Source organism: Peromyscus eremicus, chromosome 4, assembly GCF_949786415.1.
Source record: "Peromyscus eremicus chromosome 4, PerEre_H2_v1, whole genome shotgun sequence".
In the NCBI taxonomy this organism is placed as follows: Eukaryota; Metazoa; Chordata; class Mammalia; order Rodentia; family Cricetidae; genus Peromyscus; species Peromyscus eremicus.
This window is the reverse complement of record NC_081419.1, coordinates 93067875-93084662: the sequence shown is the minus strand read 5'-3', so window position 1 is coordinate 93084662 and position 16788 is coordinate 93067875. Positions and strand designations below refer to the sequence as shown.

The window sequence follows — 16788 nt, the reverse complement described above, 5'->3', positions numbered from 1 at the left end:
AAGTTTCTCATGCAAATGGTTTAATCCCCCCCCCTCCCCCGCCCAGGAAAACGTTTGTTTACACAGAGGTCCCCACTGCATTCCAGAAATGATGGCCTGGAGCAGAGACTCCTTTCCTCTTCTCTGTAGACTTGGCTGCCCTGGAACTCAGAGAGCCACCTGCCTCCTGAGATTAAAGGCATGTCGAACCATACCCAGCCCCCACCATAAACATTAGCAGCAGCAGCTGTAGAGATGGCTCAGTGGTTATAGACACTTGCTGCTTACAGAGGACCCAGGCCCAGTTCTCAGCACCCACATGGTGACTCAAAAACATCTGTAACTCCAGGTCCAGGACATTTGATGACTTATCTCCATGGGCACCAGGCAGGCATACATGTAGTACATATACACATACAGGAAAAACACACATTAAAAAAAATTGTGTGAAGGTGCTAGATTGCTCTGGAGCTGAAGTAAAAGCTCTTTGTGAGCTACCCGCTCTGGGTGCTGGGAACTCAGTCCTCTGACAGGCAGCAGTGCTTTCCCCTGCTGAGCCATGTCCCCGGAGCCCACAGTGCCTTAACTTCCTGGATAAACTAGGTCTAGCCTTGGTCACTGCTGTGATCCTCTGTCCTGAGATGAAGCCAGTGCCTTCGGAACTCAGGTCAGAGGCTTGGGCTGGTTTTCATATATCTAATTCCCACCCCCTTGAAAACCAGCCAGAACCTTAAGCCTGTTCCCCTGACTTCCTGGGCCTCCTTACTGTCTCTCCCATCTCCATGCCTAACTTAAAAAACACGACAACTTCTGTAGCTCTTTACCTCTTAGAAGCTGCTAGCATTTTCTGCTTACCTATTCTATTGCTTTTCTCTTAAACTTGAATAAAATTGCTTTTCAGCTTCCTTCCAAATCTGTTTTGAAATTCTTTATTAATTAGACTCAAGAACCCAAAAGGAGACCATAGTTTCTGAAAATATTCCGAAAGCAGAATCATTTGGCCAATGTCAGACCTCTGCAACACAAGACTTAGAGAATAAAAACAAAGACATAGTAAATCAGCCTGGCAATCTCACTCCTAGGCCAAAGGATACAAGTGCAGCAATTTGAAAATGTAGGCTTTCTTGAGTTTTCAAATCTTACAACTATAGCAATTGGTCATAACTGCTCAGTTCTGAAAGATATTATGGAGATTATTTTGCAGTACTCAGTTGGCATGAGAATGACTCCTAGAAATAGCACATGTACTGCACACAACTACCTTATTAACAGCTGCAGATGAATTTGCTTAAGTGAACTCTTAGTAATTAAAAGATGTTTTGGGATATTTAATTGCACCGTGACACTCTGAGGGTACTAATATAGTTAACCCTGAATCAGGAGGCGAAGTCAGCCACCAGCTGAACAAATTAGCCATGGAGATTTGAGGACCCAGGATTCTTCAGAGATGGACCGGAAGGAGTAGGGAGGGGCTTAGAAAGATTCATGGGCTTTTTTGATCTGGGAATTGTGGTCAACTGGTTGTTCCTCTGCCGATATTTTTTTGTTTGTTTGCTTTGAGACAGGGTCTCTCTGTGTAGCCCTCACTGTTCTGGAACTCACTCTGTAGCCCAGGCTGGCCTTGAACTCAGAGATCCACCTGCCTCTGTCTCCTGAATGCTGGGATTAAAGGTGTGCCACTATGCCTGGCGTCTGTCTCTTTCTTGATTTATCAGGTTTTTACCCCAATATCTGACTCCCGAGTTTTTATTAACAGAACAATTTAGATAAACGTCTCCAGAACAAGAAGCACTACAGGACTGATAGTCTAGCATGCCTCATGCAAGACTCCTTAACCACAATCATTTTTTAAATTATGTGAGAGTCCAGGCATGTACTTTTAAATTTTGCATCTTACGTATAGAGAAAAAGAATGTGGAAAGCACCCATTCCCTGTCACATCTCAGGCATTTTATTTTACCATCATTGAGAAGTGAGAGAAGACTCAGGTCTTTCCAGTTTTACTTCTCTTGAAACATAAGATTGTCTGATAGCTGTTATTTCATATCTCTCCTCCAAACATCAAAGAAATCAGACATTGATATACTCTATAAGAAATAAACTATAAGAAATGAACATTTCAGATCAGTTTGAATTCTGACCCGTCTCCTGTTTCTGCCACCAGATAGCAGATACAGTAATTGTTTTCCCGGAAGCCACGTCCTGGCGGTCACATCAGGAAGAGCCTGAAGAAGCCCGGGGAGCTGCCCTCTTCATTAGACTGTACAGCATTTAAAAGTGTATCACAGAAAAAAACGGCCTGATGACTCAGTCCTTGGCGTCTCCCACTCCATCTGCGTTAATGGCAAACATGGCTTCAGCTTCAGGAAGACAGGGAGAGTCGTAGATTTTGCAGATTCTGGTCTCCCCTCTTCCTTTCCTCAAGTACAGCCTGACCCAAAGACAGACAAACACACCAAGTTATAAACAATTCTATCCCTATGACAGAACTAACTGTTTCAGACATGCCTAACTTCCTAAAGGGATTTTTAGGAACTTTTTTAGTGTATTTGGCTACCTCCAACTTGGAGGAATCCATTTCTGCCACGACTCTCTTATTGAAAAGCTTGAAGAAAAACATTATTTTATAATTAGGGAGGCATATCAAATATTCATGTATTTTTTTCACACTTGGGAGATTTTAATTAGATCTAGGCATTTGTGTCTGTATGTGGCTATGTGCACATGAGGGCAGGGGCCTGTCGGAGGCCAGAGTTGCTGGATCGCTTGGAGCTGGAGCTACAGGAGGTTGTGAGCACCTCATGGAGGTGATGAGAACTCAGGTTCTCTACAAGATCAGAACATGATCATAATCACTGAGCCATCTCTACATCTGCAAAGCAAACACTTGTATCAACCAAAGCACAACAAATTTAGTGAGGCTTCCTAAGTGTCTATACTGCAGCAACTTTAATAGGGTTTAATAGGGTCTAAGTGGAAGTGCTTTCTTATGTCTCTATCATACCCATTCCAGAAAGCCTCTGCCATCACCTTACCTGGTTGTTGATGCATGGGCAATGATGTTTCCTCCAATGGGTTTTTTGGGATCTGCAGCAAACATGGCTGCTCCATCCACTTGGGCTACTACCTGGTTGGTGATTACCACGGCTACACCAAACTGATGAGGGAAAGAATGTCAGTTTTTACCACAGACATACCAAAACATTAATGCTCACAACAAAGCAATGGCTAACTAACGTTCATCTTTGATAATACAAGGTACTAATGTCCTCAGAAGGCTCCAGCAATTTGTAACCACTGAAAGCCACTGAATTCTTGGTTTCTTTACTACAGCTTACCTCATCAGCAAGTCGCAGCAGCATCCTCAGAAATCTGGCCAAATGCATTTGCCTGGCTGAAAGCTCTCCTCGACCTGAGTAGTCTGTTCTGTAGAGGGCAGTAGCGCTATCTACAATAAGCAGTGCGTACCTACAAGAAAAAAGAATTCTTTGTCAAAACCTTCTCCCTTCCCCACCACCCTATTATATGTATTCCATATTTTCCACTTTTCTTCTTTTTGAGACTGGGGTTTGTTACTTATGCAGCCCAGGCTGTTCTGAAATATATGATCCTCCTGTCTCAGTCTCCCAACTGCCAGGATAAAACAGATGAGCTACTGACACCAACTTCCTAGTTCAAACACAAACACACGTTTTATTAAAATGTTTATAAAATGTCCAACCCGAGACAGCCTTTGGTGGGTACCTTCTGTTGTTTTTGGCAGGTGTCTCGGGGTTTCTATTGCTGTGAAAAGACACATGACCACAGCAACTCTGCTATACCTCCAGCCATAGCTTCATCTTTCACTAGCGACTTGACTGAAACCATAAAGCAACTGTGCCAAAGTAAGACCTGAAGAGCAGAGATGATAGCAGGTAAAGCATTTGTCATGTAGGCTAAATTCCCAGAGCCCACGTAAGGCAGCCAAGGGAGCATGTGTTTGCAATCTAGAAGCCTGTGGACACCAGCCTGGCATACACAGCAGAAGACAATGAAGGGATGCTGTCTCAAACGAGGTGGAGAGTAAGAACTGACGTCCAAAAGTGTCCTCTAACCTGCACATGTGAGTCACTTCATATGCATGCCCACACTCATGTATGTGTGTGTACACATAAACACTTACACATGTCACACACCAAATACACACAGAAACGTTTTTTAAAAGAAAGGAATTGGGGGCTAGAGAGATGGCTCAGCTGTTAAGAGCACTGTCTGTTCTTTTAGAGGACCCAAGTTTGTTTCCAGCACCCATACTGGGTAGCTCGGCCTGGAACTCCAGCTCCAGGGGATTGGAGTCCTCTTCTGACTTTGTAAGTCCCCCCACATGAGGCATACATTCACAGAAACACACACGTAAGTAAATTTTAATAATCTTTTAATAAATCTTAAGAGCAAACAAAACTAAAAAAAAAAAAAGTATCACTATATTATATTAAAAACAAACAAACAAAAACCAAAGCTGGGCAGTACTGGTGTACGCCTTTAATCCCAGCACTGGGAGGCAGAGGCAGGAGGATCTCTGAGTTAAAGGTCGGCCTGGTCTACAGAGCAGGTTCCAGGACAGCCAGAGCTACAGAGAAACCCTGTCTTGAAAAAAAACCTAAAAACCCCTCCGCCCCCCAAAAACAACCAACCAACCAAACAAAACCCACCACACCAAACCAAACCAAACGAGAAAAAAACCCCTACACACAAAAACAACTCTTGAAATTTAAATCTCTATTTTTATCCTGTTTCTATTCATATTACGTAGATTCAGGTAAAGGGCTATGGGGAGAGATTTAACGTCTTTTACTGGATGCGTACCTGGATTCTACCATCATAGCCGATGCTTGATAAAGGAGCTGGGTTTGGTGGTCTGTGTTGAACCCTCGAGCATAAGCTACATTATCTAGGACATCACTGCCAGAAAGACCGTATCTAGAAAAGAGATTTTTAGGCTTCAGACAGAACTCAAATACATGAGAAATTAATACCTATATTCCTTTTTTTTTGTTGTTGTTGTTGTTGTTGTTTTTTCTCAAGACAGGGTTTCTCTGTGTAGCTTTGGTGCCTGTCCTGGACCAAGTTGGCCTCGAACTCACAGAGATCCGCCTGCCTCTGCCTCCCAAGTGCTGGGATTAAAGGTGTGCGCCACCACCGCCCAGCAATATCTAATATTTCTATTATCCAAATAGCTAAGAGGTGGTGTTCCCAGTGGTTTCAAGACTCACAAATATGAGTCCCTTTCTATCAGAGGTATAGGCAAACCATTTATAGAGACGACAGCACCAACTATTTTGGACTAGAAGCAAGACCTAAGGATACATCAAATTTATTCTTTTGCCCTCCTAAGTACAGAGAGAAATTTCAAGTATGAGGTAACAATATTCTCTTGGAAAAGCCACGAACTACAGAATTAGGATAAACAAAAATAACAAACCATTCAAAGATTAGTTATGTTAAATGAATGATACTTTAATATTTATGCCTCAAAGATTGTTTTCTTTTGCAGCTAAAAAGAGCACATTATATATCTATTTTCATAGAACGATCTGTATTTCCTTCCACTTTGTAACTGCCACCTAAGACATAAATGCTCAAGGTGGCTCACGTAAGACAATCTCTCTCTCCCTGGGGCCTCACCATGTTGTCACCCTGGCTGGCCTTGAACTCAGACATCTGCCTATGTCTGGAGTGACAGAATTAAAAAAAAGCATACCTCACTATGCCTGGCCCAACAATTTCAGTCTTAGTAAATATGTAACAACAGGAGAGATTCCCTCTTGATTATTCATCTATGAGGACTCAGCCAAATGCCTGCTATAAATTTTTCTGGGAACTTTTCTAGAGGGTGTATGACTGTTTCCTAGGCTAGCCTCAAACTCCTGGGCCCTAGGAATTCTCAGGGCTCAGTCTCCAGGGCAGCTGAAGAACAAGTGCCCACATGCTATACTCTGCCAGCTTCCATTCACCTCTACTAATCTACTAAAACAGATTTAATTCTCTTCCTTTTGTGTTTCTAAAACTTGGCTTGAGTCTTAACACTGGAGAAGAAAAAATGGAGAGAAAAACTTGTTTTGGTACCTGCCCCCACCCATTTTTGAAACAGGGTCTGTGTTTAAGGCCAGCCTGGAACTCAGATCCACCTACCTCTGTCTCGCAAATGCTGGGATTAAAGACTTGTACCAACATGTCCAGCCCTTGGTTGTTTTGATACAGGGTCTAACTATGTAGCTCAGGCTTGCTTAGAACTCTTATGTAGCCCAGGGTATACTGAAATTCAATAGTTTTTTCTCTGCCTCGGGTGTGGTCAGATTTTGAGTGCATTATCATACCTACATTGTTTGAGACATTCTCTCAGCCCAAATATGGCCTCGAATGCCACTATGTAGCTGAGGTTGGCCTAGAACTCTTGATCTTCCTGCCTCCAACTTCAAGTATTAGGCATTGTAGACTTGTACCACTATGCCAGGTCCATTGTTTTGGTTTTCTGTCTTTTTTGAGACAGGGTTTCTCTGTGTGGTTCTGGCTGTCTTGGAACTTGCTCTGTAAAGCAGGCTGGCTTTGCCTGCCTTTGCCTCCTGAGTACTAGATTATAGGTATACATTATCATACTCAGCAGAATTCGTATGTATTTTCTTCCTTTATTGCCATGATTTAATGAAGAAAATATATATCTCCTAATTACTATATTACTTGACCCCCAACCCCAAGATAATACTCTCCCTCTCTTTATCCTTATGATGGAATCATGAACACAAGCTCCTAAAAAATTAGAGCCCATTAATTTCATTTAAATACCTTTTAAATTGAAAAATTAAAAAAATCATGTGGTTGTACACACTGCATGGCACATGTGTGGAGGTCAGAGAACAACCTCCAGGAGTCTGTTTTCTCCTTCTACCATGTGGGTGCTGGGGATTGAGCTGAGGTAGTCAGGCTTAGCAACAATGCCTTTACCCAATCAATCATTTTGTTAGTTGTAACATTATCTTCTGAATTATTAAATAAGAGAAAAACTGTGGACAACAGAACATTACTTGGGTCAAAAGTGATTGTATACGGTTCTCATTGTTTGGGGTGTGGATAAAAGTAACAGTATTTATTCAGTATTTGATTAATATACAAAACTCGATGGAAAGACGTAGAAGCTCATTGTTTTCCCTAAAGGAATTTATAGTCTTACAAAAGAAGCACACAGGAGGTAGAGGACGGTGGATCTCTGTGATTTGGGGGCCAGCCAGAAGATACAGAAAAGAGGAGTGATGAATTTCTGGTCCATGTCTCTCTCCAAAGTCTGTTCTCAATATCAGTCCCTTTGCCTCTGTGCCTCAGGGTCCTCATTTCAAGTAGGAACTTGTAAAAAAAGTGTAGAACCCAGAAGTGTAGGGAACTTCTGGAGAGCCTTTGCTCTCAGTGAAGAAACCCCTTTGTGCCAGCAAGATGTGTAACTAACACATGCATAGTATTTTAGAGAACTGTCTGGGAGACTCTGGTTCTTATTCTTTCTTTCTTCTTTTTTTTTTTTAATTAAAACCATCCTAATAAGCTGGGTGTGACGGTGCACGCCTTTAATCCCAGCACATAGGAGGCATCAGCAAAAGGATCTCTGTGAGTTTGAGGCTAGCCTGGTCTACATATCAGTTCCAGGACAGCCAGGCCAACAGAGAGAAACCCTGTTTCAAAACAAAACCCTAAAAAACAAAACAAAACAAAACTCCCCCAAACCAAATAGATAATTAAAAAAAAAATCAAGTGGCTATAAATTAAAAGTTTTATTTTAAACTTTATATTTAGTTCCTTTTTTTTTTTTTTTTTTTTTTTTTTGGTTTTTTGAGACAGGGTTTCTCTGTGGAGCTTTGTGCCTTTCTTGGATCTCACTCTGTAGCCCAGGCTGGCCTCAAACTCACAGAGATCCGCCTGCCTCTGCCTCCCGAGTGCTGGGATTAAAGGCGTGCGCCACCACCGCCTGGCATTCATTGATCTTATTCATCTATTTTTTTATTTTTGAGACGGGGTCTTATTATGTACCCTTCAGACTAGGCTGGCCTTTAGCTTAGAGATCTGCCTGTCTGACTCTTGCCACTATACCTGCTGAGTAACTCTCCCTACACATACCTTTTTTTTTTCAGTACTGAAAATCAAACTGGGGTCTCATGTAAGCTAGATAAGTACTTTAGCACTGAGCTATATCCCTAGCTGCATATCTATTTTTAAGTTATAATCATCTGTAATGACTCCTGTAGTTTTATGAGCTTTAAGTTGAGAATTTGGGCTGGAGATGGCTCAGTGATTAAGAATGGTGGCTGCTCCTCCAGAGAGTCTTCCTAGGTTCAATTCCCAGCACTCTACAGTGACTCACAACCATAATACAGACCAAAATTCCAGTTTGGGATAGCCAATGCCCTCTTCTGGTTTCTGAAGGCAAAGAATGGTGTACAGACACACATGCAGACAAAATACCCACCCACCCTCAGACACAAATAAATATAAATAAATGAAACCCTACATTTTTCTACATAAATCATGAGTTTGTCAATTTGCAAAAAAGCTTGTTAGAATTTTGACATGATTTATAGATTCTAAAAAATTTCAATTTGGTGATGTAATCTTGGATATATATTTTTTTTAAATAGGAATTTTTTTTAAGATTTATTTATTTATTATGTATACAGCATGTATGACTGCAGGCCAGAAGAGGGCACCAAATCTCATTACAGATGGTTGTGAGCCACCATGTGGTTGCTGGGAATTGAACTTAGGACCTCTGGAAGAGCAGTCAGTGCTCTTAACCTCTGAGCCATCTCTCCAGCCCATAATCTTGGATATTAAAAGATATTGGGCCAGGTGGTGGTGGAGCACACCTTTAATTCTAGCACTCAGGAGGCAGAGGCAGGTAGACCTATGTAAGTTCAAGGCCAGCCTCATCTACAGAGCAAGTTCCAGGACAGCCCAGGCTACCCAGAGAAACTCTGTCTAGGAAAAAAAAAAAGATATTGATTACTGCCCTTGTAGAGGACCTGGGTCTAGCTTCCAGCACTCACATGGTGGCTCTCAACCATGTATTGTTTTATTTTTCAAATCCAAAGAGGTTCACCTGCCTCTGCCTCCAAATGTTAGGATTGAAGGCTTGGCCACCCCTCACCCCCGGCCCCAGCTCACAACCATTTATAATTCCAGTTCGAGTATCTGACACCCTCTTCTGGAGTCCATATGTAATCCTTACACACGATACACAGACACACATGCAGGTAACACTCACGAATACAAACTAAAAAATTATTCTTAATTATGTTTATAATTGTCATGCCTTCCTAATGAACTGATCTTTTTTTTTTTTTTTTTTTTTTTTTTTTTAAATGAACTGATCTTTTAATTATAAATATTCTTTCAGGGCAAATGAGATGGCTCAGAAGATTGGCACCAAACTTGAGCTCAGTTCCTGGACCCCACACGGTGGAAGGAGGAATTCACTCCCAGAAGTTGTCGTCTGGCTTCCACATGCACACCATGCATGGGCATGTCCATGCCTATACAAATGAACACATTAAAAAAAGGGTTTTCTCGACTTTAGTAGTTTTCTTTGAGGGGTGCTGCTGCAGTCTTTTAATTTCTCTTATGGTTCCTGATTGTGTTATCTTTTCAAGCTTTTCATTTTCAACCTGTCTTTAAAGTGTTATTTCTCTGTAAAACAATATATAGTTGAATCATGTTTTTTATTTAGCCTGTGAGATCTTACAGTGTTGAGTAAAGAATGTCTTACATTATTAATAGTTCTTTTAAACCAGACAATTGGGATGCAGAGTAATGAGACACTTTCTAGGCAAATTAACGTTTCAAAATACTCTAGTAACAAGCTAAACACATTCTTCTAATTTAGTGACCTACCTCTCAGCCACTGCTAGCAGCCGTTCTGGCCTAAATGTACCCTCGGTGTCAATGTACATGGCCTTTCCTTCACCTCCACCACGATCAATGGGAAGCTGGAGAGAAAAAAGGAACAGTGGAAACCACCACTCTTCTGATGCAGTCTGCCAAGTTCCCCATGGTAAACCTAATTTCCTCAACTCCAAATAAGGGTGAAAACATTTTAAGACACTGGGCATCGGTAGTGCACACCTTTAATCCCTGCACTCCGGAGGCAGAGGCAGGCGGATCTCTGCAGCCTGATCTACAGAGCAGTTCCAGGACAGCCAGTGCTAGAGAAACCCTGTCTCAAAAAACCAACCAAACAAACAAAAAACCTAACACTTTAGCCCTGAAAACACATACACACTATGTTATAATCTCAAAAAATAAAAAAATTATAATTATAAAAACCAAACAAACAAAAAACCAACTTTAAAATAATGAACTTGGTTGGAATGGTGGGTCACACTTTACCTGTATTCCCATCCAGGAGGCAGAGGCAAGAGAATCTCCATGAGTTTGAAGCCAGCTCAGACCACATATTAAGTTCCAAGACAGGTTGGGTTACAGTATGAGATCTTGCACCAGGAAATAAAACAGCATGGGGCCAGAGAGATGGCTCAGTGGTTAAGAGCACCAGCTGTTCTTCCAAAGGACCTAGGTTCAATTCCCAGTACCTACATGGTAGCTCACAACTGTCTGTAACTCCAATTCTTGGGAATTTGATGCCCTGCTACATTTATGCGAGCAAAACACCAATGCACATCAAACAAAAATAAATAAATAAATAAATAATTTAAAAACAAAACCAAAAAAAGAGCAGGGCCTGTATAAATAGCTCCATAGTTAAGAGCACTGCTTGTATTTCCAGAGGACCCAGGTTTCATTCCCAGAACCCACCTGGTGACTCACATCCCTGTACTCTAATTCTAGGGGATCCAAAATGCTATTCTGGCCTTCATGGGCACCAAACATACACAGACATACATGCACAGGCAAAACACCCATACACATTAAAATAAAACAAAATGACAATCAGAGGCAACAGGACTTAATACAAGTTAGTAACAACAGACATGAAACACATAAAACTAGTGTTTTGTCAGAGTTGTACTGCTTTGAAACAATCCAAAGTACATGATAAAACTACATATTGAGAATGATCAGTTCAAATGTCACACATGTGACAACAGGCAATGATAGCCCATCTCTGTCATCACATATGAAGAGGATCAGTTCAAGGTCAGCTATGTAGCGAATTGGAGGTCAGCCCTGGCAACACAAGACACTACCTCAAAACAAACAAACCCATCTGTGATGATATAGTTGTAATCTAAGAAATAAAATTTGCCTGAAGACCAAAGGACAGAGCTAGCCAGAGTTAGCCATAGAGGTCAGGCAGTGGTGGCACACACCTTTAATCCTAGCATTCAGGAGGCAGAGGCAGAGATCCATCTGGATTTCTGTGAGTTCAAGGACACACTGGTCTACACAGATCAATCCAGTCTAAAAGAGAAACAGAGCCAGACAGTGGTGGCACACACCCTTAATCTCAGCACTTGGGATCACACACCTTTAATTCCAGCAGTAGGAAGGTTGAAACAGGAAGTGATATGACTGGGCAGAGAAAGGAATATAAGGCGGGAGAAGACAGGAACTCTGGCTTCATTCAGTCTAAGGAGTTGGTGAGGTTAAGAGGTGGTAGCTATGGCTTGCTCTGCTTCTCTGAAATCCTAAGACTAATTAGGATTCGTGCCACACCCATCCTTCCTGAGTATGGTGGCTCAAAGGCACTTGTAATCCCAGTGCTGTGAGAAGTAGAGGCAGAACCTGAGCTTGTGTAGTCCAGGGTGGCTTTGAACTCACAAGAGATCCAGATGGATCTCTGCCTCTGCCTCCCGAATGCTAGGATTAAAGGTGTGTACCACCACTGCCTGACCTCTATGGCTAACTCTGGCTAGCTCTGTCCTCTGGTCTTCAGGTAAATTTTTTTAGATTACAAACATGTCACCACATTTCCTCTTTTTTGTCTAAAATAAAAAGGTTAAAGCTACTATAAGAAAAACTATATATAATAAGTACAATAACTATATACAATATATACAATCAAAAATCACACTAATAATATTCAGTCCATTAACAACTGACAAATTCAGAGAATATACTCCATTATTTATCATATTTTGGTGAACTCAATGTGTTGTACCTAATTCACTTTCTATTCTAACTAGTACTACAAACTGAAATCTTTTGATGTTTTTCAAACTTACATACTTTATACCTCTAGTTTCTTCTCTGAATTTGTTAACAAGGAAAACTGTAACTATCTAGTCTTCAATTCCCTCAGAGACACATGAAGAAATTAATATTACCTTAGTAAGCAGAAAGTACAAACAAGTGACTTCCAAAAAATGTGGGAAATGACAGAAACAGCTGGCTGCCTGGACAGTCACCCAAGGTTCTTCAGCAATGTTGGGGCTTTTATCTTGGGCCTACAAACCTAGCATATCTGACAGACATTTCTGTGAAGCAGGATATTCTGAAGGGCTGTCCTACCTTGTCTTAGCAAGGTTCAGCAGTCCTTTCTTTTGTGTCCTGCTTGTCCTTTTGGACAGCATACTATCAGCAGCTGAGGCTAGGGCACTTTCTTGCCCAGTGGCTACCTTTTGCCACAAAGAAACCTCATAAAGATGTTCTTCGATGCCTATCATCTTCTCTGAAGTAGATTGGTGCTGCCAGGAGCAGACATGTCTCATTGTCATTGAAAAAAAAAAAAAAACCAAAAAACCAAAAAACTATGTTATTAAAATATCTTAAATGTGCCAGGCGGTGGTGGCGCACACCTTTAATCCCAGCACTCGGGAGGCAGAGGCAGCCGGATCTCTGTGAGTTCGAGGCCAGCCTGGTCTCCAAAGCGAGTTCCAGGAAAGGTGCAAAGCTACACAGAGAAACCCTGTCTCGAAAAAACAAAAAAACAAAAACAAAAAAACAATAAAAAAAATATCTTAAATGCCATATTGTGTAGATCTCTAAGTGTTTGAAGACCACCTGTCTATCTAAAATATATCTGTTTGACCTTGAAAACATGTCTAACCTAACTACAAGTTCTATTGCAATATGTGACTAACTACTAACCAGCATTTTTTATTATCCTAAATAGTTTGTAATAATAACTTCCAAGGACTAGCAATTTATATTACATTGTTAAATGAGCTGTATAGGTACAATACCTTGAACAAGATTAGAAGTACATGTATAGTATGTTCTAATATAATTAATTTCAACTTTGTATCAATATACACAATTTGTATACAATATACAAAAACCCAAACCAATGTAAAAATTTTAAAAGTAGATTCAATAACCTACCTTTTATCTCATATCTATATTCTTTTTTCTTTTCAAACAAGAACCATGAATCTAGTCTCCTTTGTTTAGCTTTTTTCCTGACCATTACCAATGACAACTTGTAATCAACCATCAAAACAATGACAAATATCCGTAACTCATTGAATGACCCAAAACCACACACCCCACCTCTTGGGAATGTGGGCATTGTGTTCTTAAATTTACTTCCTGCTGTCTGGGGGCAAAGGCATCTTTAGGGGATCTTGAGAAGAAAATTCTGGGTTGTCAAGTCCTGGGAAAGGTAGCTGTATCCTTTGTTGTCCAGGCTCTGCAAAATGGGAAAGTGTAAGGCTTGTCTCAGGTCCTGGCTAGAGTAGTCTGTGAGGCTGGATCATCTCAGCTAACCATCTTGAAATTGTTCTGAGAAGTTTGTAGTCCAAATCTTTGGGTGGTATTTCTCAGCTTAATGGAGTTATCGTAGTCCATGTGGAATCATCATAGTGGGGCCCCACCATCCTTTTGGAGACTTCAAAGGTCACTGTTAGGCTTAGTTATGATTCACCACAGAAAACTGATAGACTCAAACCCAAAATCATGTACAGGAAGCTGGATGAAGCCTTTTTTTCTAGAATTAGTACTCTATGACCATTAATATCATGAACAAAGTTTAAAAAATATATAAAAATATATTAGTCTTACAAATTTTGATATAAAATTCATACTTTAAAAGTTTTAAAGAGTCAAAATAAAACCAAAGGATCATGAGATTAGTAGCAATATAGAATAGTCTCTTAATTTTCGCTTTTCTTCTGTCCCATATCAGGTTGCTCTTCTGATATGATAGAGATTTTGCATTTTCTTTTACCAAGCATGCTTGGGTTTAGAGAAGGAGAGAGACACTCCAACTCCAAAGCCAGCTTTAATTTTTAGTTGAACTGGGACTACATAAAGACCATTTGTGTTATATGTGTCTGTAGAAAGCAGCAGAAACAAACATTTAGGAAGATTTATGAAAAAAAAATAATTTTTTTTTTTTTTTGGTTTTTTGAGACAGGGTTTCTCGGTGTAGCTTTGCGCCTTTCCTGAAACTCACTTGGTAGTCCAGGCTGGCCTTGAACTCACAGAGATCCGCCTGGCTCTGCCTCCCGAGTGCTGGGATTAAAGGCGTGCGCCACCACCGCCTGGCCGATTTATGAAATTTTATCCTTTTAGATATGAGCTATACCAAGAGGCCAAATTACTCTTTTTTTTTTTGGAAATTTTTTTCTGGATGATTTATCGTTTTGCTTCAGAAGTCACATTTATCCAGTGGTCTTCAGATTCCTTAGCCTTCATTCTCCTGAAAGACAAAAACAAAACCCTTCCCCAACCCTAACTTTGGGGAGGTTCTCTTTTGGCAAGTTACATCTGATTAAATGAAAAGCATTTGTTAGTCGTTTAAGTCAGCTAAATTGAATGGTCACCCTGGTTGATGAACTATCACTTCTTCTAATTAAGAGGTCTCTCTTGTTCAAATTGAACCTTTATCAATTTTGATGGTATCCATAGCTTTTCTTCTCCTGTGGAAACAAAAGCAAAACCTTGTCCCAACGTAACACATATCCTGGTTTCCATTCTGAGGTCAGCACATCCTTAAAGTATACAGGCTGATTTAATTCTGTAGTTTTTTCTATTATCCAATGTCTCTCCGCAGCTGTTGTTCCTTTTTCATTAGCACTGAGAAAATTCAGTTAATAAAGCATTATGTAATCTATTTCTGGGGGGGGGGGGTTGTTACCCCTTTCTGTTTATTTAGCACACCCTTTAGAGTTCTGTTTGATCTTTCTATGACTGCTTGGCCTGTAGGACTGTATGGTATAAATGTAATATGCTTTATATTGTAATAAGGAAAAAAACTGTTTCATTTTCCCAAGCATATGCTGGAGCGTTGTCGGTCTTAATTTGTACAGGTATAACTATGATGGCCGTAACTTCTAGCCAATGTGGGAATCAGCCTTTTCATAACTCAGAGCAGATGTCCATTGAAATCCTGAATAGGTATCAATGGTGTGGTGTACATATTTTAATTTTTCAAATTCTACAAAATGAAGCACATCCATCTGCTAGATTTCATCCCTTTGGGTTACTTCTTGCAGGTAGTAGAGTTTGGTTGTATAAAGAACAAGTAGGCTACTTCCTTATAATTTCTTTGGCTTGTTGCCAGGTTATGGAAAAATCATTTTTCAAACCCTTACTATTGACATGATGTTTTTTATGAAATTCTGAGGCTTCCAGCACACTTCCTTTCAATAGTTGATCAGTTTCATCATTACCTTGTGCTAGAGGGCCTGGCAGACCTGTATGGGATTCGATGTGTGTTATATATAAGGGGTGAATCCTATTCCTGATTATGTCTTATAACTGAATAAAGAACGAAGTTAATTCTGAGTCACCAGGGATAAATTCAGCAGTTTCAATGTGTAAAACAACTCTTTCTGCATACTGAGTCAATAACTATGTTTAGAGGTTCCGTAAAATCCATTAATACCATCAGAATGGCATATAATCATGACTTTTGGACAGAATTATATAGACTTTGATCCACTTTACTTAAATTTTCTGATTTGTAACCTACCTCTCCTGATTTGTTTGCATCAGTATAAAATGTAGGGGCTCCAGATATTGGTGTTTCCCATTCAATGTGAGGCAGGATCCAGTTAGTTCTCTTTATAAATGGAATTCTGTTGCTTTTGAGATATTTGTTGTTAATCTCTCCCAAAAAATTACTACAAGCTCTTTGCCAAGGTTCATATTCTGCCAACTTGTCAATTTCATCATTGGTTAAAAGTAGCACAATTTCTGCTGGGTCTGAATATCTCCATAATCTGTTTTAACAAGTTTTTCTAAAACTTTTATCTTGGTAGTCACATTAACCAACGTTTTTAATGATAAAACAGAAATGATCAAACAAATAATATTTATAATTGACATTACATAAATCCCATCAACATTAATTATCCTCTCAATTGTTCCATTTTCAGACCATGTAGTGTATTATCAAACAGAGACCAAAATCCTTCCATTGTAATAGTGTTTCTCTTTTTTTTTTCCCCCGAGACAGGGTTTCTGTGTAGTTTTGGTGCCTGTCCTGGATCTTGCTCTGTATACCAGGCTGGCCTTGAACTCACAGAGATAGATCCGCCTGGCTCTGCCTGCTGAGTGCTGGGATTAAAGGCATGTGCATCACCACCACTCAGCTGTTTCCCATTTTTTAATGTAGAAAAAAACCCTCTAAACTAATTCCTCCCTTTAAGAAATCCCAATTGACTCACCCACTCTGCTGACTATGACGATTCAGATGACAGTGTGACAGCAGCCGGGGGGGGGGGGGGGGGGGGGGGGGGGGGGGGGACGACGACGACAACCCACCAGGAGAGGGCAGAAGTGAAAAGAGCATAGGGGAACGCGTGAAAAGCAGCTAATTCTGGTGTTTGGAGCCTGAGCCTGTGGAGTTGGCTGTCTGCACAGGGGAATGGGCAAAAACAGCCCACT

General features: G+C 40.5%; 1 protein-coding gene across 1 annotated transcript in view; it reads right to left on the bottom strand.

The window, feature by feature from the left end:
* Positions 1-1709: 1709 nt before the first annotated feature.
* Rad51 (RAD51 recombinase) overlaps positions 1710-16788 on the bottom strand; it is a 34738-nt gene continuing 19659 nt past the window's right edge. The window contains exons 6-10 of the mRNA XM_059259526.1: positions 9889-9983; positions 4825-4938; positions 3318-3447; positions 3015-3136; positions 1710-2410 (exon numbers count right to left, since the gene is read on the bottom strand). Coding sequence (XP_059115509.1) covers positions 2287-2410; positions 3015-3136; positions 3318-3447; positions 4825-4938; positions 9889-9983 — 585 coding nt within the window. The 3' untranslated portion in view covers positions 1710-2286. The remainder of the gene's footprint in view (positions 2411-3014; positions 3137-3317; positions 3448-4824; positions 4939-9888; positions 9984-16788) is intronic.